The sequence below is a fragment of the Misgurnus anguillicaudatus genome, chromosome 2 (genome assembly GCF_027580225.2).
Source record: "Misgurnus anguillicaudatus chromosome 2, ASM2758022v2, whole genome shotgun sequence".
Classification (NCBI taxonomy): domain Eukaryota; kingdom Metazoa; phylum Chordata; class Actinopteri; order Cypriniformes; family Cobitidae; genus Misgurnus; species Misgurnus anguillicaudatus.
In genome coordinates this window covers 45,057,405-45,078,964 of record NC_073338.2, presented here as the reverse complement: position 1 = coordinate 45,078,964, position 21,560 = coordinate 45,057,405, and the positions used below count along the sequence as shown (strand labels likewise).

At 38.0% G+C, this 21,560-nt stretch overlaps 3 protein-coding genes across 3 annotated transcripts in view; all 3 read right to left on the bottom strand.

The window, feature by feature from the left end:
- Positions 1 to 1,389, bottom strand: part of eps15l1b (epidermal growth factor receptor pathway substrate 15-like 1b) — a 54,866-nt gene extending 53,477 nt beyond the window's left edge. The window contains exons 1-2 of the mRNA XM_073858366.1: positions 1,363 to 1,389; positions 43 to 132 (exon numbers count right to left, since the gene is read on the bottom strand). Of these exons, the coding sequence (XP_073714467.1) occupies positions 43 to 132; positions 1,363 to 1,389 (117 nt within the window). The remainder of the gene's footprint in view (positions 1 to 42; positions 133 to 1,362) is intronic.
- A 1,091-nt stretch (positions 1,390 to 2,480) lies between these two features.
- On the bottom strand, positions 2,481 to 9,357 carry calr3b (calreticulin 3b). Its single transcript, XM_073856476.1, has 9 exons — positions 9,165 to 9,357; positions 8,165 to 8,266; positions 7,806 to 8,009; positions 7,574 to 7,666; positions 7,139 to 7,348; positions 6,944 to 7,059; positions 6,697 to 6,840; positions 5,885 to 5,977; positions 2,481 to 3,759 (listed from the first exon to the last, which is right to left on the bottom strand). Exons 1-9 carry the CDS (start codon positions 9,259 to 9,261, stop codon positions 3,565 to 3,567), a joined length of 1,254 nt encoding a protein of 417 aa, XP_073712577.1. The 5' UTR covers positions 9,262 to 9,357; the 3' UTR covers positions 2,481 to 3,564.
- Positions 9,358 to 15,671: 6,314 nt separating this feature from the next.
- Positions 15,672 to 16,649, bottom strand: LOC141351475 (uncharacterized; the record flags this gene model as incomplete). Its single annotated transcript, XM_073858358.1, has 1 exon — positions 15,672 to 16,649. A coding segment is annotated over one exon (978 nt), but the record flags the coding sequence as incomplete, so codon positions are not given.
- Positions 16,650 to 21,560: the final 4,911 nt, after the last annotated feature.

Sequence of the window (21,560 nt, the reverse complement as noted above, 5' to 3'; positions counted from 1 at the left end):
TAGCACTGAAGCTTAATATACGATTTTAGTGGTTTGTCTCACCTGGCCAAGCGTGCTGTCTGAAAGCCCAGTTTTCTTCAGGAACTGAGCGGCTTCGGCAGCGCCAACTTTCCCCGTGTTTCCAGGATCCACCTGCATCAAACAGGACAAACCATCACACTCATAAGAGATCTAATATGAAATACTGCTAACAGGGAGAACCATGATATATCAGCACGCATTTGCTCATGTATAGCTCAATGGTAAAGCATTTCGTTAGCAGCGCAAAAGGTCATGGCTCGAACCCAGGGAACACACATGGTGATAAAAATGTATAACTCGCAATGCACTGTAAGTTGCATTGGATAAAAGTGTCTGGCAAATGCATGCCAGTGTTTGCACATTTTAAATTTTCAGCATGGACTATGCACATATTGGTGCAACCAAAAGCAGAAAGTAAAGCTTTACCTGTCTGTATTAGTTCTCATATGCAGGGTTTTCACTGGATAGCTGCACAAACAGAAGTGAAAGTAAATTAGATAATGATGAATATCAATATGCCATGTAAATAACACTATGAACACTATGCAAAGAATATTATGGATATTTTACATAAAGACAGTGTAGTCTATTTAAATTATTTGTTGCATTGTGACCTCATGCAAATTCTTAACATTATAATGACCTCATGTTGTATTTCTGAGATTCACTAATAATTAATTAGACTCAGTGGTGATTCTCATTTAATTCGCTTATTTATTACATTATTCAAATCGTTAATTCATGTATTAAAATTAGTATAAATTTAAACAGTACCGTGGGTGACTGACAATGTAACGTTAAATGGAAACTGCGCTTGATGTGGGAGGTTTAATGCTATGGGCAGTGACAACACCCGGTTAGTGAAACTATAAACAAACTGACTGATCGCAAAATAAATCAAATACAACCAGATAAATGTTGACGGATTCCACAAAATACACTGCTATTAAGGACAGCTTTATTATAGGGGCTCGTGCTTGTCATTCAATAATAATGATAATACATGTCAGCAACAGCTGTCATTGAGATAAAAAGTGAATTAAAAAGTTGCAAAACTGCGACCAGCGACACCCAAATCCTCCTCTGCTATGTTACTGGACATATGCAAACGAGTAACGGGACGAAAATGCAAATCATTTAAAAGTGTTTGCTAAAAACATTGTTAAATTGCGCACAACATTTAACAAGGGAACCCATCGGAAAAGAAAAGCCTTTATGAACTGCTTTTATAACTAAAAAAAACACATGTTGGCATTCTCTGTATTCAGTGTGCATTGGACTGCGGTATCCGTTAAAGAAACATGAAGAAATCAATGTAAAGTAAACTTTTAAGAACATTACCTGACTCAGTGGCGTGAGCGCCGCCATATTTCCTGATTCGCTGGAACGCGCACTGCCTTGTCTCATCTCTCGTGAGCGCGCGTCGCCAACGTGTAGACCTGTTATACCTGAAATAATGACCTTACAAACTCACAAATCATTTTACCAGTTGTGTATTTTATGATTTGGCAAAATAGCATTTAATAGCAAGCTATTAGCATTTTACTTAAATGAATTAAATGTTTACTAAACCTAATACATTTGAACCTCGATATAAGTCCAAATTGTACGATAGGCCAAATAGGTACAATAGGCCAAATTGTATTAAAATGTAGAATACTTTGGTTTAAGATGAAAATAATTCGTTTAGCAGTGTTTGCAATGTTATGATATAACTTACATAATATAATATAACATAAATAATATGCAGCTGTTTACTAGTGCAAAACATACTGAACTTTGTTTCAACATGCATAAATAGTTTCAACAATTAGAAAAACTAAGAAATAAAATATCTGGCACAGTAAATTCACAAATTATGTGATATGAAATGTCTCCACCTCGTGAGCAAGTCTGGAAAATGCATGGCGACTAAAAACGAACGGGACAAACCAGATGGTGTTCAAACTTTTTGTCAACCGAACCGCCTTGACCTAAATTATTTACTTGAAGTATCTCCTGAGATTGTAGTTAATATTTCAATAATTTAATAGCACATTTACATGTTTAACTTCAAAAAGTTAAAGTATTTTTCTTTGCTTTACTTCTCAATTTTGCATGAGTTCCCACTTATTAATGCGTTGCGTAATTGTCACATGATATGCATATTAAAATATAATATATATTTTGTTATTGTTTTATTTAGATTTTTAATTGAAAAATAATTACTTATATTTTATTATTTAATTATAATTGATTATTTTCGTCAAGTCACGGACCCCTGCAGTTCCTCGGCGAACCACTAGGGGCAACGCTGATCTACAGGTTCAGTTGCACATGATGTTAAAATAATTTAATAAAACGTAATTTAATGATTTTTTTATAAAATATAAGGACACTCAAACAATCATAAGAAACCCAAAGTGAGAATTGTGGAGTATTATGCTTTTTTGACTATTTAAAGTTAGAAAATATTGCAATTGATTTTTCAATAAATTTCTTTATTAAACCTTTGGCATTAATTACAACTCTTAATGTGTAAAAAAGGCAGTTTAATGTCACTAAACAGGATTTTCAGTATCGTTTCAATATTAACATTTTGAGTTCACAGTGTGTAGAGTACTAGATTATTTTGTTGTGGTCTTAATCTCTAAAAGTGTCTTACCACTTCCCTTTTATACATATGATTTGACTTTCAAGTAACACAAAGTTAAATAATGTATTTAAAAAAACTGCATCAGCTACTTAATGTTACTCCTAGAACCATTTGTAACGCAAAACTATGTGTCTAATGTAATAAATAGAGCTGGAAAATAAAAGGAATCTTACTGAACATCTTGTTTAGGAAATTAATAACCACAGCATCCAGTAAAAAAAAAACAATAAAAAAATCAGTGCCAAAAAAACATGATGTAATTAAATTAAATTAAATTACATTTGCACTACAGTATAAACACTTACTGGGTCCATTCATGAAATACAAGCAGAATGAATTTCCTGTCTTGTAAATAACAGGGGGAAAAATTTCCCCAATTCCATTTCATTGTAGCTGCAACAACTTTGTAATGTGGAGGAACAACTACGCAGGCTGTGAGTTGTGTAAAATCTGTCCAGTAATCTTTTTTACAAGCACAAATGTAAACTTTAGTAATTTAGACTAGTTCCTTCATTCCAGCTTAACACAACAGAGACCATCACCCTTAATGTAGACGTACAGAAAGACTGACAATACATGAGAAATCCCCACCTTTTAAAATCATCTACTTTAACTACGTAAGGCACAAAAAATGATTTTAGGTGATTACTCACGTAGGTCACTAACATCAGACTTCTGGTACTAGAGAGAATAAAAAAAATCTGACTCTTTAAGCGGCTGGACGCAAGAGATAAAAACGTGAAATTATGCCATTTAAATTAAATTAATCTTATGGGTTGAGGACTGCCTTTGGTCCCCCTGTGACATCATGAGTGGGGTCGAGTCCCATTTCAAAGGACATCACATTTTGAATGAATGCACTGCATGATTTCATGGCGACCACCGAAGCCGACTAATCCCTTCATGCTTTATAGTTCATCCTTGGGAATTGTCTCATCATCTCCTTCCTCTTCTGGAAGCTCGTCTGTCTCATCTTCCTCCTCTTCCTCTCCTCCTTCCTCTTCTTCATCATCATCAGCTTCTGTGCTCTGCTCCTTGTTTTTCTCCTCTTCCTCTTTCCTTTTCTTCTCATCCTGTTCTTCTTTCATCTTCTTCTCAGGACCCTAGGGAGAAGGCAAGAAGATGGTTAATTTCACACAACACACACAGTACTTTGATTATTGCCAGTCATTTTCGGGTGCGGAGCTGATGAAGCCAATGCGGAAGTGATTTAAACTGCAATTCATTGACTGGCCGCTAGAGGCAGGCTCCAAAAGGGAGTCAATTCCCATAGACCTCCATGTTAAAATGCCCAACTTTACAGCAGTAAATACTATGTTTACAGCCTGGTACAAAACATTTTTTTGGTCTGAAAAGCAGATTTTTTTTAAAAGTTCTGCATAATTAAGGGCGTGGCCACTTGAGTGATGGTTGAACAGCCACTGATGTCACTAGAGTTGAGCTAGGGGCCGAGGTTTCAGCAACCAGCCACCTCAGCTTCACCCATGTCCCGCCTCTTTACCCATTTTCAAATATCCGCGAGTGATGCGCGGCCAAGATGGCGACGACTGACACCGCCTACTATTGGCTTCAAAAACGATCTTCAGAAACCTCTGGGTGACGTCACGGACACTACGTCCATTTTTTACAGTCTATGGATCTCACCACAAATAAATGAATGTATGGGAAATACTGTGACTACTGCCACCTACTGGTACAGAAAGATATCTAATGCAGGTGCAGAACGGACGTGCCACTTGGCTGTCATCTGTATGGCGTTTCAAGGCAACTTTGGACCCAGGCACAACCAAAATGTTGGCAATGTGAGGCAAAGCCAAAGTATGTGATACTTCATTGGAGTCGGTCCCTACCCCTAAACGTTTAAGGGCGCACTCACACTTGCAGAGGTGGGCTGGTGCACGGTTCACTTGGGCTCAGGCACGGAACTTAACATTACGATAGGTTCCAGTGTTAAAAGAGTGCTTTACTTCCCGCTTTGTTCAAAACAATTACATCCTGATGATAAAAGCACGCCCAGGCTTGGATCGATAAAAGTGATAAAAGTACAGTGAGAGGGCCTGCGTCTAGGGCAGTAAGGTGGGGGGACAATCGTGCTGTGGCATAGTTTGGTTTGGATAGTGTGAGTGCGCCCTAAGATGACAGACAAGGTCACAGGAAATCCAAACTATACTTTATTCAATTCTGAAAAAAAAAATGGGTCAATCTGAATAAAAACTGATTATTTTACTTAATATTTGTGTGTGATATATAGCATGTCTTCAGGCAAGCCTTGCATGGATGATTGTGTGCATCAAAACAATTTCATATCAGATTCCAAATGGGTTAGTATTATTCCTTAGGAGAGTGGTTTTCAATCTTGTCCCAGGGGACCATCTACATATTTTGTCTCCCTTAACTGACGCACCCAGTTCTGTTCATGGATCTCTCTCTTAATGATCTGAATCAGGTGTGTTAGATAAGGGAGACATGCAAAATGTGCAGAGCAGTGGGTCCTCTGGGAACAGATTGAAAATGAGTATGTTTACATGCACAGAATAAGCAGATAACTATTAAAAATCTGCTTATTATAAAAAACGTTTTTTATGCGTTTACATGCAAATCAATAAACCGGCTATGCAGACAAATGCGTTTACATGGGACTTGGAGATTTGTCAGGTTTTTTCGTAGGTAGTGACGTATAGTACATAATTGTCGATCAAAACGCAGACGGCATATCTGTCTTAAGCTATATTGTTTTCTCTCATTTCGTGTCTCTAGAATCTGTAAATATAACATCAGTTTTTATTTTCAAGTTTCTCTGCCAACTGCTTTAGTAGAGCAGAGACTTTTATGCGTTACTTTACACTTACTTCCGCGTCTTTCACACGCGGAGACATGCACACATGGACAAAACCGTGAGAAAGCCGGTTAAGGTGTTTACATGCCACGCAAAATCTGGGTAATGAGCGAAAAACTTCCTGTGCCGATCGGTTTTTGCTTACGCCGTTTATGGGCTTCCCCCGATTAAAGAAAACCGTTTTACGCGTTCACATGACCCAACGTGTTATCAGTTTATTAAGCATAATCGGCGTAAGACTGTGCATGTAAACGCACTCAATGACTGCCTTAGGAGGCCAATGGAAAGTGCAAAAAAAAGTTTTTTTACTGACAGCAGCATTTAGTTTAAAAATTTGACATTTAATTCTTATAATGGTAGGTTTTATTTAAGTTTGTACAAGCAGTTTGTACCTTAGTAGCACCCCACGTTTCATTTCCAAACTCTTCAGCCGCCTTCACATCATCTGTGATCAGGAAGTTGTCGAAAATAGTGCCAGACTTCACCTGGAATGTAAAACAAAAAATCAAAACATGTTAAGTGGTTTATAGTACACACAGTTCCTCATAGGTTCCTATTTTGTCAATCCTAACATATAATGAATATACATTTTTGTCTGTGCGTTTACATGCATCCTGACTTATGAAATTTTGATGTGTTTTTTACAGAAGCTCTGGGTATATACATGCATACAGAAGAACATTTAAATAAGTAAGGGAAAAAATTTAATAGTAGTGTTATATATCTGTGAACTTGCATTATTGTGTATATACAGCTGTATAAATAAATGTGTGAATATGTATTTATTTACATCAAAAGTGTTATTGGCTCATTCAGTAGTATTCAGGACAGGGATGATAATGCTTTAGGGACAGATGGCAATGCTGTGTTAATTGTTCAAGTGGAGATAGCATGGGGGAAACAGTTTTTATGCCTAGACGTTCTTGTGTACAGAGATCTGCAACGTCTGCCTGAGGGAAAGAGTGTAAATAGGTTGTGGCCGGGGTGACAATTGCACCTCTTAGTGATGGGTTAATCATGTGCATACCCTGCATGAAGTCAGATAAGCAACTTTACGCATGCCTCAGTCAACCGCATTCTTGACACATTTACTGACAAACAGTCACATTAACACTTATGGTCAACGTATGATTCTTTTGTCAGTTTTGAAGCTTGACAAAACCCTTGTTTTGCTGAAGAAAGTTATGCAAACTTCTTAAAGTACCTGCCAGAGATCCAACCCAAGTACTCCAATGTTGTCAAATTTGTAGATCTCGGCATCGGCGGTGTACTCGGGGTTGTCGATCTCGGGGTGCACCCAAACTCCTTTGTAGTTTGGGTTATCGATTTGTTTTGGTTTCCACTCACCCTGCAAATCAAGGGAAATATGTTAAGCATAGAAGAATAAAAAAAAACATTAAAATAACAACAGTCTGCACATAACTTATGCAGAGAAGCATGCTTATCTTTACCTTATACTCTGGGTTCGGGATCACGGCAGGTTCCCACTCGCCATCCATATCCTCATCCCAGTCTTCTGGCTTCTTGGCATCAGGATCAGGAATATTCTCAGGCTGATCCCAGTCCTGAACACATTAGAGACCAGATTAAAACATGCAGCTGATAGATACCAACAGGTGTGCAGAATGATGATACCAAATCGTCCTCAGGTTTGGTGTCAGTCTCATCATCGATCTTTGCACGATCGTCCCAATCTTCGGGTTTCTTAGCGTTGGGGTCCTTGATCGTTTTTGGGGGCAGGATGTCCCAATCCTCCTCCAGAGATCCGGATTCCACTTTTTCATTGTCGATCTTTACCTCATAAGTCTGATCTGGATTCAGGATCAGTGTGTACAAGTGAGTCAGTTCATCATCCTGGACAGACGGAAGAAAAATATTAATTCGATAGAATAAATGTATATCTTATGTAATATTCAAATAGTGTTATTTGGGTAAAATAATGTATTTAACACTACATTATGCAACTTTGGTATTCTGTGGTCAAATAGATGATTCAATGACATAATCTTCTAATAGTTTTTTGGGTCAACTATTACCATGAAACTGGTTTTATTATGAATGGTTAAACAGGAACTCATCCTTGCATTTGATTTCTTTTTTGATAAGGTGATTCTTCCCTTTGTAGTTGAAGATAACATGAACCTTCTTAGTGCTGTAGCCGCAGATATCAGGTCCTGTTTAGATAAATGTGACAAAAAACGCCTCAATTCCCATTTACTGTAATAAATACTACATATATTTTCACTTAAAGACACATAAACTACGATTAATCCATTTCCACTTGCATTAGCTATGAACTTTTGATAGACTGACCGAACATGATGTAATACTGGGAGTCTCCATGCATTTCAACCTGGTTGAGATCAGCAGGAAAGACTTTAACATATCCACCACCACAGTCAATCTTCTGCTCGTGTTTGACGGTAAACTGGATCACCAGGGATTTGCCTTCATTGCTGAAGGGCTCGAAGCGGGCAGAGGTGGCATAGAAACGGGCATCCTGACTGGTTTGCAGACCTGTTGGTGATCAGAAGCATAACAACAGTGAAACAAAGGCATGCAACTGTAGGGACTATATATATATATACTGATAAATATACTTTGTAATGCACTGTAAGACGTTTTGGATAAAAGCATCTGCCATGTATAAAAAGCATCTGCCATGTACTTACCTTTATCTTTCTCCGCATCCCCATAGAAGTTCCCAGCAGTCAGTTTAAACTCGCCGTAATCAGATTTGTGTTCAGAATTCACCCACCGACTTTTCCAGGCATCTAAAAATTCAGATAATAAAATTAGAGACAAAAAACTATATAAAGTAGCATTTGGATTTCCTCAACCAAATCATACAAGGCCCCATTATAAGAACTTTTTAAATGTAATGAAATAAATTTTTGTGAGTAACAAGTCTGATCACATTCAACACTTATTTAATGATTAAGGAAGTTTTTGGAATGCCTTCTTGACTACCACTTAAATTAGGCCAAAACTTCCTGTTCTGGCAAAACTTGAGGAACTGGCAGGATTTGGTTTCATTTTGCTCACCTGTCTTAAAACATTTACCATTTTGATACAATTACATCTTCAAAGTAACTTTTAAACACACGCACAACCAGTCAGAAAGGCTGCTCTGTAACTTTTGATTAGGTTTGTTACTAATTTTGTTGATTGTAATTATTTATCTTTATCCTTTCATGATCCCAGGCAGATCTTGGACTTTGTTGTATATATAGTTATAACTTTAAACATAATAAAAGTCACAAAAAATAAAGATTTCATCTGACTTATAGTTATAGAATGTATATGGGTGGCTGTCATTACATTTTTCATAGTTTCAAGTGTCCTGCTAAGACACATTTGATTTTTATGGTGTAAAAATTACCTAAAATATGGCAAAAAAGTGCAACTATATTTGGTCTTAAACTAAAGGTAAACTATACTATCAATGCATTGCATTATTCAGCCATATTGCAAATAAAAAAGAAACTATGCTGTAATTTCAATGTAATACCTAATATTGCTTTAAAGTTATAGGATTAGTTGATAAACTACAAAAGTGTTATTAGGCAACCCAGAGCATTTATACAAAAATAATAATATAACGTTTAATGTGATTCATTAATGCTGTGACATACAAATCAACTACAACACGCAAGTTAATAATCCACTCACCTCCATCAAGAAACTGCTCTTGAAAATAGACGGCTGCATTGACAGAAAGCGCCAACAATGCAACAGAAACAATTTGACACAACATCTTAATCTGCATTTTTGTTAATTTTACAAATAAACCCTGCACGAACTCCCTCTCCCGTGCTCGCGCTCCACTTCTGTCTATCCGCAGCTCAGTAGAAGCGCGTGGCTGCACAGATGTCTGCCTCTCATTGGTCGACAGCCTGACGCGTTCGACCAATCACAAGAGACCACGATGTGCACGGATCACCCCCACAACCGGATACTGTATCCGCCGCCTGCGCTGTTCTTCGATCGGTTTGCACAAATGTGAATGAACGGGCGACTCACTAGCCGTTTCTAAATACGAAAGCTGCAGCCTGCGGAGGTTGCATATGCCGGCTGCATACGGGATCAAGCCTGGTTTATTTAAGTAATCCAGAGCTGCATACTTCTGAGTTCATGTTGGAGTGAGATTTTTTTTTTTTGGGGGGGGGTAATTTTTTTATATAAGTCCTAACCATTTGCCAATAGATAATAGTGTGGATTTGAGCTATTTCTGTGTTAAATAGTTGGAAAGGACTGCGTTAAAATGGTTCACAATACAAATCGAATCATATTTTAGAAATTAAATTGAAAAAAGCTTTTACTGAGTTTAAATGCCTTAGATTAGAGTCTTTACCATTATTTTATACAATTCTATTATGCTTTCCTTCTGATAAAAGTTCCTTCCAAAAAAGTTCTTAAAATCTAATGAATAGGTCTCTGTAAAATGTATAACTGCAGATAACAGCAGCTTTGATTCAGTTTATCCATTGAGAAAGAGAAGCGTAAAGTGATGATTTCTGATAAAGAGACTGTCACAAACAAATAAACCAAATGAGTAGTTTATATTAAACTAAAGCAACAGATAATGTGCATGTCAAGACCATATAATTATATTTCGTATATATTATTGTTTATAGATGTCAAATATCAATTGACTTTTTTCTCTTTTATTAAAACCTGTCACAGCAAACATCACGCAGGCTTGTACTGCTTGCAAACATGCACACGTGACGCGAGTGATGGTTGATTAAAATTGCTGTTTTCTGAGGGTCTCTGCGTGCGTGGAATCCGGGCAATTCTCTGCTTTTCATCCAGACCTTGACGCTTTGTGTGTTCGACTGGTGCGGAGCTGATTGATCGGCGTATGACATCAGAGTAACGCGAGAGCAAAGCTAAATGCCGACCCTTTTGTAACATTTCGACTTGCTCTCGCGGTACTCTGATGTCCTCGCTGCCGAACTTCCTGCGCAGCGCCACATAAAGTGAAATGCTCTTTGACTCTTTGCAGCAAAGCCGCGCACTCGCTCTCTTTGGTTTGTAGCTGGCGCTTCGGCATCTGTAAACAGTAACTTCACCTTCTTTGATTTGATTGGCCTTCGCATCATTTTGACTTTGACGAGCGTTTTATGCTGTTTGAGGCACGCCAGATAGAGATAGGCGTTTTACAGTATTTACAGTTAGGTATATTAGGCAATTATTTAATGTCTTTTATTAAACTCAATGGGAATCTCAATGGTGGGCACGAGCCTGCGTGAAAAAATGGATGTGTGGCGTGAGAGCGTGAGAATGGGGTCAATTGCGTGAGTCTCACGGTGAATGCGTGAGAGTTGGCAGCTATGAGTATTACATTTGCAAGTCATAAGCATATTACAAGAATTTACGATTAATTAAGAATAATAGTCAACTTTAAAATTGTTAATATTCTGAAATAAGATAGTCTTAATGCATGCAGTATCCTACTGAGGTTGCAGCCTTCGGATTGAGAAACAGCCACCCGGATGATGGGACAGCGCTGATTTAGGATCAGTTATCAGGGATCAATAGTATATTCCCACAGGGGACGTACGTGCCAACACGTTAACCACTTATTTATCATTCTAAATAACATAAAAGCACCCATATGAAGAATACCATACTATATTTTATATAGATATGGATCTCATTTTCAATTTTAGTGTGCTTTATTGGCATGACAAAAACTACATTTGTATTTCCAAAGCATTTGCAGAAGTGGTGCAAAAGTATAAAAGTAAAACAAGTTTCAAAGTTAATTATTTATAAAACACATTTCTTTAACATAACAAACAGAAAGTATTTTACTATTTATGAACTTTTATATATTTTACAAGATTATTAAATCCAGAACATGAATTGTAATTCTTATTTTTTCATTTAACATTTTTAAAGCTTCAATTTACAAAAAACTCTATAATGTAAATTTGAACCCATCTTTCATACAAAGGAGTTTACTACAAGTGGTACATTTTTGTAATACTACAGAGATTGTATGTATTTTAAGATTATCTTAAGTACTCAGTGGTGGACGAATTACACAAATCGTGTACTTGAGTAAAAGTAAAATACCCAGGGTAAAATATCACTCAAGTGAAAGTAGAAGTACTTGCTTAAAATTTTTACTTGAGTAAAAGTACAAAAGTATCTGCCTCAAAATGTACTTAAGTACAAAAGTACTGTGATTTATTATGGCCGTATCATTTTTGTCACAAAACTCAAATAATGTGAAATACTGTAACTCTCTTGGCTAACCAATCAATTAATAGAAGGACATTAATAAATCAGACACTGATGTCTATTAAAATTATCATAATCCTAAAACCTTAAAAACAAAAAATTTCCTTGAGCATCAAATGAAATAACAGGATTTAAGAGCAGTAATTCTCATTTCAAGATTTATTTGTTAAATAATTTAACAGTTTAAGTGTAATAAAAACTTGACTTAAGCACAGGTTCACAATAGTTTTCAAAACATTAAATACATAACGTTATCTAGAAATCAGTCTCCCTTTCTTTGACAAATAAAACAAGCCTTACAGAATATAATTTCAGAAACGTTTCATGTGCTTTAGCATGTCATATGTATATTGTAATACATAATTAAATGTATTTATATATTTTGGAAGCAAAACTATTATATGAAAATATTAATAACAATCTCAGTTAATAGGGAGCACTCTAATCCACCTGCCTGTTTAAGCATCATACACTGCATAGTCAAAATGTCATTTATATTTTACAACAATGTTGATAGTGATTAATTGTCATTTCAAAATAACAGAGCACTGAGCTTCAAATACAATGAACTTAAGTGAAACAGCTAACAGTTAACTATACGGCTAAAAATAGCTTCAGTCTGCATAGCTTAAAGTTCATTCATGATAACGTCGTATATATTTTAGCAACACAATTAACAGTTTTCTGCAAGCTACTGTTAAGATTGCTCATTTAAAAATATAACCAGAATAAAAATGGCTTACCTCTACGCGTTCCCTTAGATTTGAAAGAGTATTCTTTTAAAACGAAATAGCACAGTTTCAAGGCAGGCAGAGAAGACACGAAGGACTCGTTCTTTTATTCAAGGACTTTAAAAAACGCGCGTAAATAAGGCCATTGTTGTTGTGACGGGTCAGTTATCTCCTCCGTTGTTTTTGAAAGCAGTTTCATTCTCCAAACGATGCATTGGCTGGCTGCTGCACTCGCGTGACTCGCGTAGCTTACGTGAAACAGCGCGGCAACCAAAACAAGTTTGAAACTAAGCGCATGCTGTACCCTGATTGGTGGTTTGACGCATCACGTGTGCATCTTAGTTTTTTTGTGCAGCTTTAATTTTGCCCAGTTACGTTTTTTATCCACTGATAAATAAAAAGGAACGACCGATTTTTTAAAATGTAGTGGAGTAAAAAGTAAGATATTTGACTTTAAAATGAAGTAAAGTAAAAGTAAAAGTCTCCCAAAATAAAAGTACTTGAGTAAAGTACAGATACGCGAAAAAACTACTTAAGTACAGTAACGAATTACATTTACTTCGTTACTGTCCACCACTGTAAGTACTAAAGAATTTTTGGTATATTATGTACAAAACTAGTGTGTGAAAATAGAGCACTTTAAAGGGATAGTTCACCCAAAAATATAAATTCTGTCATCATTTTCAGGAATTAAGATATTTTGAGGAATTTTTTAATCAGACCTTTAATGAGCCCCATTCACTTCCATAGTATAGGAAAAATAATACTATGGAAGTGAATGGGGCTCATTAACGGTTGTTTGTTTACAAAACAATTGATACAATTAAACTGTTAGCAAAAACTTGAGAATTGGGTGGGGCCGAGGGGTACGCTGCTGCAAATACCCCCTCTCCTGACAGATAATCTCACTCCAAACTTTTGGTAAAACTTGAGAGCCCTGTGTAAACGAGTTATGTTGTCATTTTGCTATTGTGGTTCTCTAGCTGCTGGGGCCTATACCATGAAGCTGGTTTAGTTGGTTAGCCAGCTTTGTTTAGGATTAGTTTGTGCAAATCCTGGGTTTTGGGTACCATGAAAATAGCTTTTACCAACAAGGCCTGCACATTGGCTTGGTTTTGTCAACCTGAAACTAATCCTGTAACCCTGAGTTTGTTTAACCATTTTCATGGTACGGGCCCCTGGTGTTTAATCGCTAGCTATATTATAGTGCATTAATTGTGGCAGTTTAAATAACTACGTTAAGTGATCAAATTAAACTGAAATGTTGTGTTTGGACTGTTTTTGCGCTGGAAACTATCAACGCTATCTGGCAACACTGTCCCCCACCATTACGTAAAATATCTTGTATTACTAAAAGCAAACACAAAGGCTACGAACATTTCATAATTTCAAGGTTGTATATTGCATTAACTAATTTCACCATGGACATTTGGAAATGCATTAAAAAGAAAGAAATTAAGCTTTCCGAGAAGTATTGTTCAGTTTTAATTTATGTTAACTAATGTAATTAACTATTGTAAATTGTTACCATAAGGGGGCATGCACACCAAACACGGTTGAAAACGCCTGGAGGACACCAAATGACAGCTGTTTTTCAGCTGGGTGCTTTGGTAGCTGCAGTGCTGTAGTCCAGGGTATACACGGCGTATACCCACTTCTTTTTCAGTCGGATTTGCGTATACCCACTTCTAAACAGAGATTTAGTGAGGGTATATGCAGGTATACGCTGTATTTCCACTTCTCTTGTAGCTAATCCAATCGCATGATGTGAATAAACGCAAATATACCCTGAAACACTCAGTAAAATGAGTTACTTATGCGAGGAGGACCAAGGCACCGGATATTTTTTTAAATATGATTCCCCTAAATTCAATTCAATTTTCAATTCAATTTTTGAACGCCATTGGGCTAGGTTGCCGTCAATCTGACAATGCCCAACGCAATTGGATTAGAGAACTGTCAATCACTACCTGGTTCACGCATACCATCATTAATAGTAAAGATGAAGCGAACTACTGAAACTTTTTTTGTTCAGAACAAACAACATTTTACACCATGACATTACAAAATATACAGTATATTAAAGTTTGTTAAAAAAAACGAATAAACTAATTACAATGAACTAATCTCTTAAAACACAATGCTTTACCTGTAATATTTGCAAAATGTCCCCCTAAATATATAATGTTGGCATACTCTGGCCTACACTATCTGTTGCAAATCAGCTGTTCCAAAAGATAGTTTACAAGAGAAACTACTAGACCAGACTATGTGAACAGACTAAAAAAAGTATACTCACAATTTATAATTAGTTGTCTATTCCTATAGTCTGTGAGCCTATTTTCTGAAAAATCTGCACCTCTTTGTGGCTTTAATTTCATAATGATCCTTACTCTAAGAAGTCAAGCATCAGAAAAAAGTGACAATGTGAAAATACTACTAGCCCATTTGTGGTGATCTACTTGCAAGAATATTTACATGCCGTTTATAACAAAGGGCATTTATCTATTGCTGGGACGCTTTAAAAAAAAATGGGGGCAAAATTAAGAGTATACCCACTTCTCTAGGCACCACTACACCACTGGGTAGCTGTGATACTTTAGCTGTGAGCCGGTTGGTTGCTGTGGTAATGTCTTTCCCTCCTCCACTTTGATTGGACGGCCGTGTGACAACTGACATTAACGAGCGGAGCTTTTCACCCAAAGTTGAATGTTTTTCAAATCTCAGTGCTCAGCGCTGACGTGGAAAAAACACAGAGCGCCGGTTTTCAGCATGGAAGAAAACCGCTAGCTGCTTGCTTTTTTGAAAAACGCTGAGCTTCCATTGGAAACAATTGAAAACATGTGCCGGCCGCGGGCGTAAAAGCTTTGGTGTGCACACCCCCTAAATGTTTATACATATATTTATTGTCAACACGTTTCGGACTTTAATTAAGCTTCCTTGAAGCCATTCCTAAATTGGTATTGGTTAATCTAGCCCACCTTACAGTACCCTGCAGGCACATTTGAGGAATAAATGCAAAATCCAACATAAGCATAATTTTGAGTCATGTACAGTAATTTACTTAAATACATGTGGCCGTAGCATATACTTTTTTGAATTAGTTGTTTTGTTCCAAAACTCACAACAGTGCAATGCCAAATGCAAAATGTTTTTTTTTTTTTTGTACTACTCGTGTAAGAATGACTGCAGATTATTAAAAAAGACTGGGTTCCTCTTTCAGCAAAATAGAGATGAAAGCTTCCTTCACAGCATCACTACTTTTACGAACTAAGCCACATATCTTTCTCATGCCTTCCTCATTGGTTAAATGTGTGATTTCAGAATATATTTCCTCATAAATTATGTTCTTCTGAAGCAGTTCATCTGCAATAGCCTTTACTTTTGTTACCCTTTTAATAAAGTTATGCCAATTTTCACCAAAAAATTTAACTTTATCAAAGTCGCAACTCAGTTTCTTGGGTCCAGCAGGCTTCTTTGCTTTCTTGGGGGGAGTGGGCTTCAATGCTTTCTTGGGGGCAGTGGGCTTCAATGCTTTCTTGGGGGCAGCGGGCTTCAATGCTTTCTTGGGGGCAGCGGGCTTCAGTGCTTTCTTGGGGGCAGCGGGCTTCAATGCTTTCTTGGGTGCAGCGGGCTTCAATGCTTTCTTGGGGGCAGCGGGCTTCAGTGCTTTATTGGGGGCAGCGGGCTTCAGTGCTTTCTTGGGTGCAGCGGGCTTCAATGCTTTCTTGGGGGCAGCGGGCTTCAGTGCTTTCTTGGGGGCAGCGGGCTTCAATGCTTTCTTGGGTGCAGCGGGCTTCAATGCTTTCTTGGGGGCAGCGGGCTTCAGTGCTTTATTGGGGGCAGCGGGCTTCAGTGCTTTCTTGGGGGCAGCGGGCTTCAATGCTTTCTTGGGGGCAGCGGGCTTCAGTGCTTTCTTGGGGGCAGCGGGCTTCAGTGCTATCTTGGGGGCAGCGGGCTTCAGTGCTTTCTTGGGGGCAGCGGGCTTCAGTGCTTTCTTGGGGGCAGCGGGCTTCAGTGCTTTCTTGGTGGCAGCGGGCTTCAGTGCTTTTTTGGGGGCAGCGGGCTTCAGTGCTTTCTTGGGGGCAGCGGGCTTCAATGCTTTCTTGGGGGCAGCGGGCTTCAGTGCTTTCTTGGGGGCAGTGGGCTTCAATGCTTTCTGGGGGGCAGCAGGCTTCAATGCTTTCTTGGGGGCAGCGGGCTTCAGTGCTTTCTTGGGGGCAGCGGGCTTCAGTGCTTTCTTGGGGGCAGCGGGCTTCAATGCTTTCTTGGGGGCACCGGGCTTCAGTGCTTTCTTGGGGACAGCGGGCTTCAGTGCTTTCTTGGGGGCAGCGGGCTTCAGTGCTTTCTTGGGGGCAGCGGGCTTCAATGCTTTCTTGGGGGCAGCGGGCTTCAGTGCTTTCTTGGGGGCAGCGGGCTTCAGTGCTTTCTTGGGGGCAGCGGGCTTCAGTGCTTTCTTGGGGGCAGCGGGCTTCAGTGCTTTCTTGGGGGCAGTGGGCTTCAATGCTTTCTTGGGGGCAGCGGGCTTCAGTGCTTTCTTGGGGGCAGCGGGCTTCAGTGCTTTCTTTGGGGCAGCGGGCTTCAGTGCTTTCTTGGGGGCAGCGGGCTTCAGTGCTTTCTTGGGGGCAGTGGGCTTCAATGCTTTCTTGGTGGCAGCGGGCTTCAATGCTTTCTTGGGTGCAGTGGGGATCTTTTCAGTATTAGGTTCTTCGGAAAACACATAAACAGTATTTAATTATGGCATAGTGACATACAGTACATATTCTATTGATATGTATACATGAATGCTTAAACATAAAGTAATGATTGGAATGGAATTGACTAGGCAGGAATTAATTAAAAACTTTAACCACAAATGGAATGAATAACCCTAGCAACTGGAAAGAACAGTCATCTTTAGCATACTATTAACGTTTAGAAAGCTATTTGATCATTTTCTGATCAGTCCATGGCTTTACCAGATCCTGTACAGTAGTAATACATGATTATTTGTAACCCCCAGTAAGATGCTAACCATTGAGACAAATGAAAAGAGAGTGTACTCACTTTTATTTTTGGCTTGTACTTGGCATTCGGTATCAGAAAGCTTGCGTTTTCTAGGGACTGTAAATAACAACCATAGGACAGGTCATGCTCTCTGTATTGAATACTGAGCTCATACAAAACTTTACTATTAAAACTTACTGTAGACTCTTTTACCCAGCTCTTCGAACAGGCTCTTTTCATGTTCATGTAGTGCATTATAAAAGGCTTTTATAACTTTGTCTCCTCCTTTGCGGACTGATATTAAAAGCTTCCTCATTTTCCCTTCACTGGTCTTTTCTGCTGTGATCTCTGAGTAAGTTTCTTCATGTATCTTATTTTTTAAATCACTACCTCAACCCCTGCAACAAGCTTTGCATAGTTTTCTTGTAGAAACTGAGCCTCTGGAAAAAATAAAATTATCCAAAGGGGTTTGTTCCCTGACAGGTTTTTAATTAATTCAGGACCAGGCCTTAGTTATAGTAGAACATTTAAGAACTACAAAAAACATTAGGGTACAGGTGTGCAAATTGAGACAGATGACACTGATATATGTTAAAATACGTCAGTGAAAGATGTTTTTGAATTAAGGCAGCTCACGGAAACATGCATTTTAGTCTGATATACACTGGGATTGGGAAAGAATGTGAAAATAAAACAGTATAAATGTCACAGGTTTTATAAACTTAAAGAAAATTATCAGAGGCTGCCATGTTTAGTATCACTATACATAATGATGTCAAATGGTTGCAATTAAACCCGTTCTATTAACCTTACAGCTAGGTAACATGATAAACAAGTAATTTTATTAAAAATACAGCATCAGGTCTTCTGCTCAGCCCTTTCACTGAGAGTAACATACGTGAAGAATAATACATACTAATAAAAGATCAAAATAAAGACGATCTGAGAGGTAAGAATGTGTGAGTGGGAAATAAAAAAATTATCATATGAAAAACTATATATTACTATATAAGATGCCATAGTATTTACAATAGTAAACTGTAGTAATATTTCACAACAACCATTTCACATCAAAAATTTCAGAAAATGAAACATAATGGCATCCTCCATAGGTTAAAATGAGTATTAGGCTACATGTTTTTTTTTTGTTTGTTTTTTTTTGAAATAATGAAAATATTTAATGTGTTTCTATTATTAATTTTTTGTACTTAAAGGCAAATATAAAGTATTATAGCATCCAAGTCTTCAAAGTCAGGGTACCTTTGAAGTTAAAAGTATCGTAGATGTAAACTTTTATTGTACTTTCATTAAACTTTCATTTAGGGCTCAACATAAATAATTGTAAATTAAATTTCGGTATACCTTTAGAAAGAATTGATATCATTTAAAAGTTTTAATATCAATGACTCTTGCAAATATTTGAACTTTTAACATTGCATCAACCTGGATCAAAGATGCTGTACCTTTGTAAGAGTCCTGCTCCTGCGCCTCTGGCTTGTCCTCGCTCATTTTTCAAGTACGAGCTTCGAAATATAATTATACAGTCCAGAAATGTTTAGTGCATATACTTCATGTAACATACAATGGATATGTTTGAACAGTTTCACGTAAAGATCTAAAGGACTTCCGCCTTTGAAAACGAAAGTTTGAATGGTTGGGCGTGTTTACGCACGACAGGGATATACACCGTAGTAGTAAAGGTTTTTTGCATGTGCTGTAGGCCTAATAGCAGAGCGTCACATTGTCCTCCTAAATGGGTTCAGCTCTTATACTCAAAGACCTATTTCTCTCAAATATTGTTTACAAATCTGTCTAAATCTGTGTTAGTGAGCACTTTTTCTTTGCCGAGATAATCCATCCACCTCATAGGTGTAGCATGTCAAGATGCAGATTAGACAGAATCATTATTGCACAGCTGTGCCTTAGGCCCTGTTTACATTTACATGGTTATTTTGAACAACTGAGACATTATTATTCGTTTGCGCCCTTCCTTTACACGCAAACGGAGATCTCGCCTCTGAAACCAATTCTTTCTAAAAAATCAGTCCAGAGTGGAGATTTGAAAAATCTTTGTTTGCACGGTTGCATGTAAACTGAGACAAACGATGTTTAGGCAGCCAATGTCACAGTATGCACCAGAGCTGGCATCTACACTAAAAGTGTGACCAGGAAGTGATTTGTTGCTGTTTTAAGGATTCTGATTTGCTTACGTGGGCGTTACACCGCCACCTAGAGGTTTGGCATGCTTTTGACGGCATATATACATGGGTACGTGTCAATTAACACTTTTTGGAAAACTGACATGTGTGCACAAAGTTATTTTTGAAACCCGAGAGGTTGAAAGGGCCGTTTATGAAAATAGCCGCCCACGTGTAAAGGTAGTCCTAGGCTGGCCACAATTAAGGCCACTCTAAAATGTACAGTTTTATCTAGGGTGACCATACGTGCCATTCTTCCCGGACGCGTCCTGGCCAAGATTTCGGTTCTCATGTTTGTTGACTGCATAACCCATTCAGTTAAAAACATAAGACATACAATCGTAGTTTTATTCTTACCTTAAAATGTAACGGTTGCTTTTCTGTAATAATAATAATAATCCTCTATGACCTATGCGGTCGACAATCCGCCTTCCGGAAGACGCACTTGAAATCCTGGCCAGGACGTGTCCGGGAAGAATGGCACGTATGGTCACCCTAGTTTTATCCCACATCACAATGCTACATTGTAGCAAGTTTTGAGGGAGTGTGCAATTGGTATGCTGACAGCAGGAATGTCCACCAGAGCTGTTGCCTGTTAATTGAATGTTCATGTCTCTACTATAAGCTGTCTCCAAACCATGTGTAACCAGACCTACACATCCAGCATCTACACCTCCAAGATTGTCCGACCAGCCACCCGGGCAGCTGTTGCAACAACCGGTTTCCATAACCAAAGAATTTATGCACAAACTGTCAGTGACCGTCTCAGGGAAGCTCATCTGCATACTCTTCGTCCTCATCGAGGTCTCGACCAGACAGCAGTTCATCATTGTAACCAACTTGAGTGGGCAAATGTTCACAGGCGATGGCATCTGGCACTTTGGAGAGGTGTTCTCCTCACGGTTTTCACTATACAGGGCAGATGACAGACAACGTGTATAGCGTTGTGAGGGTGAGTGGTTTGCTTGATGATCTGGGTTCGAGTGGCCGATGGTGGCGTTATGGTATAGGCAGGCATATGTTATGGACAACAAACACATGTGCATTTTATTGATGGCATTTTGAATGCACAGAGATACCGTGACTAAATCCTGAGGCCCATTGTTGTGCCATTCATCCACGACCATCACCTCATGTTGTAGTATGATAATGCACGGCCCCATGTTGCAAAGATCTTGACACAATTCCTGGAAGCCGAAAACATCCCAGTTTTTGCATGGCCAGCATACTCACCGTACATGTCAACCATTGAGCATGTTTGGGATGCTGTGGATCGGCATATATGACAGCCTGTTGTGGTGGATGGATTATCTCGGCAAATGAGAAGTGCTCACTAACAGATTTAGAAAGATTTGTAAACAATATTTGCGAGAAAAAGGCCTTTTGTGTAAATAGAAAAAGTCTTCTTTGAGTTCAGCTCATGAAAAATGGAGGCAAAAACAAAAGTGTTGCATTTATTTTTTGGTTCTGTGTTTAGGATGTGCTGCCATTTTGTATTTATGAACACTACAATAACCACAAATGTATGATACAAAATTGCTTGTTTTTTATTTAATTTTAACATTTTATTTTAATATAAGGTTTGTAACTATGAAAACTCTTTTTGTAATGTCACAAAATTAATTTACAACCATGCTGAAAAGAAAAAACTATTCAGGACAATATGTACAGACACCGACAAGACTTGATCAGACCATAAAATGTTTTCGTGTATTTTTCCAACTCAGAGTTTTACAATTAAGATGACAACATGATTTTTTTCTATTCAATACAGTATAATAATATATAGTAACTATTTAGAGAGTCTGTTTCCTATCTTTTTATCTTTCTTTTGTAAAGCAATCATGATTTAGAACACATTAGTTTTGTATGAAATTTGGAACTATAATACAACCGTTTAA

Excerpts from the sequence above, each read along its gene's own strand:
- calr3b (XM_073856476.1), bottom strand. The coding sequence starts at position 9,261 with ATGCAGATTAAGATGTTGTGTCAAATTGTTTCTGTTGCATTGTTGGCG. Across the intron at positions 8,010-8,164 it reads GGATGCGGAGAAAGATAAAG|GTCTGCAAACCAGTCAGGAT; the intron begins GTAAGTACATGG and ends GATCACCAACAG. Across the intron at positions 6,841-6,943 it reads TCCCGAACCCAGAGTATAAG|GGTGAGTGGAAACCAAAACA; the intron begins GTAAAGATAAGC and ends CTTGATTTGCAG.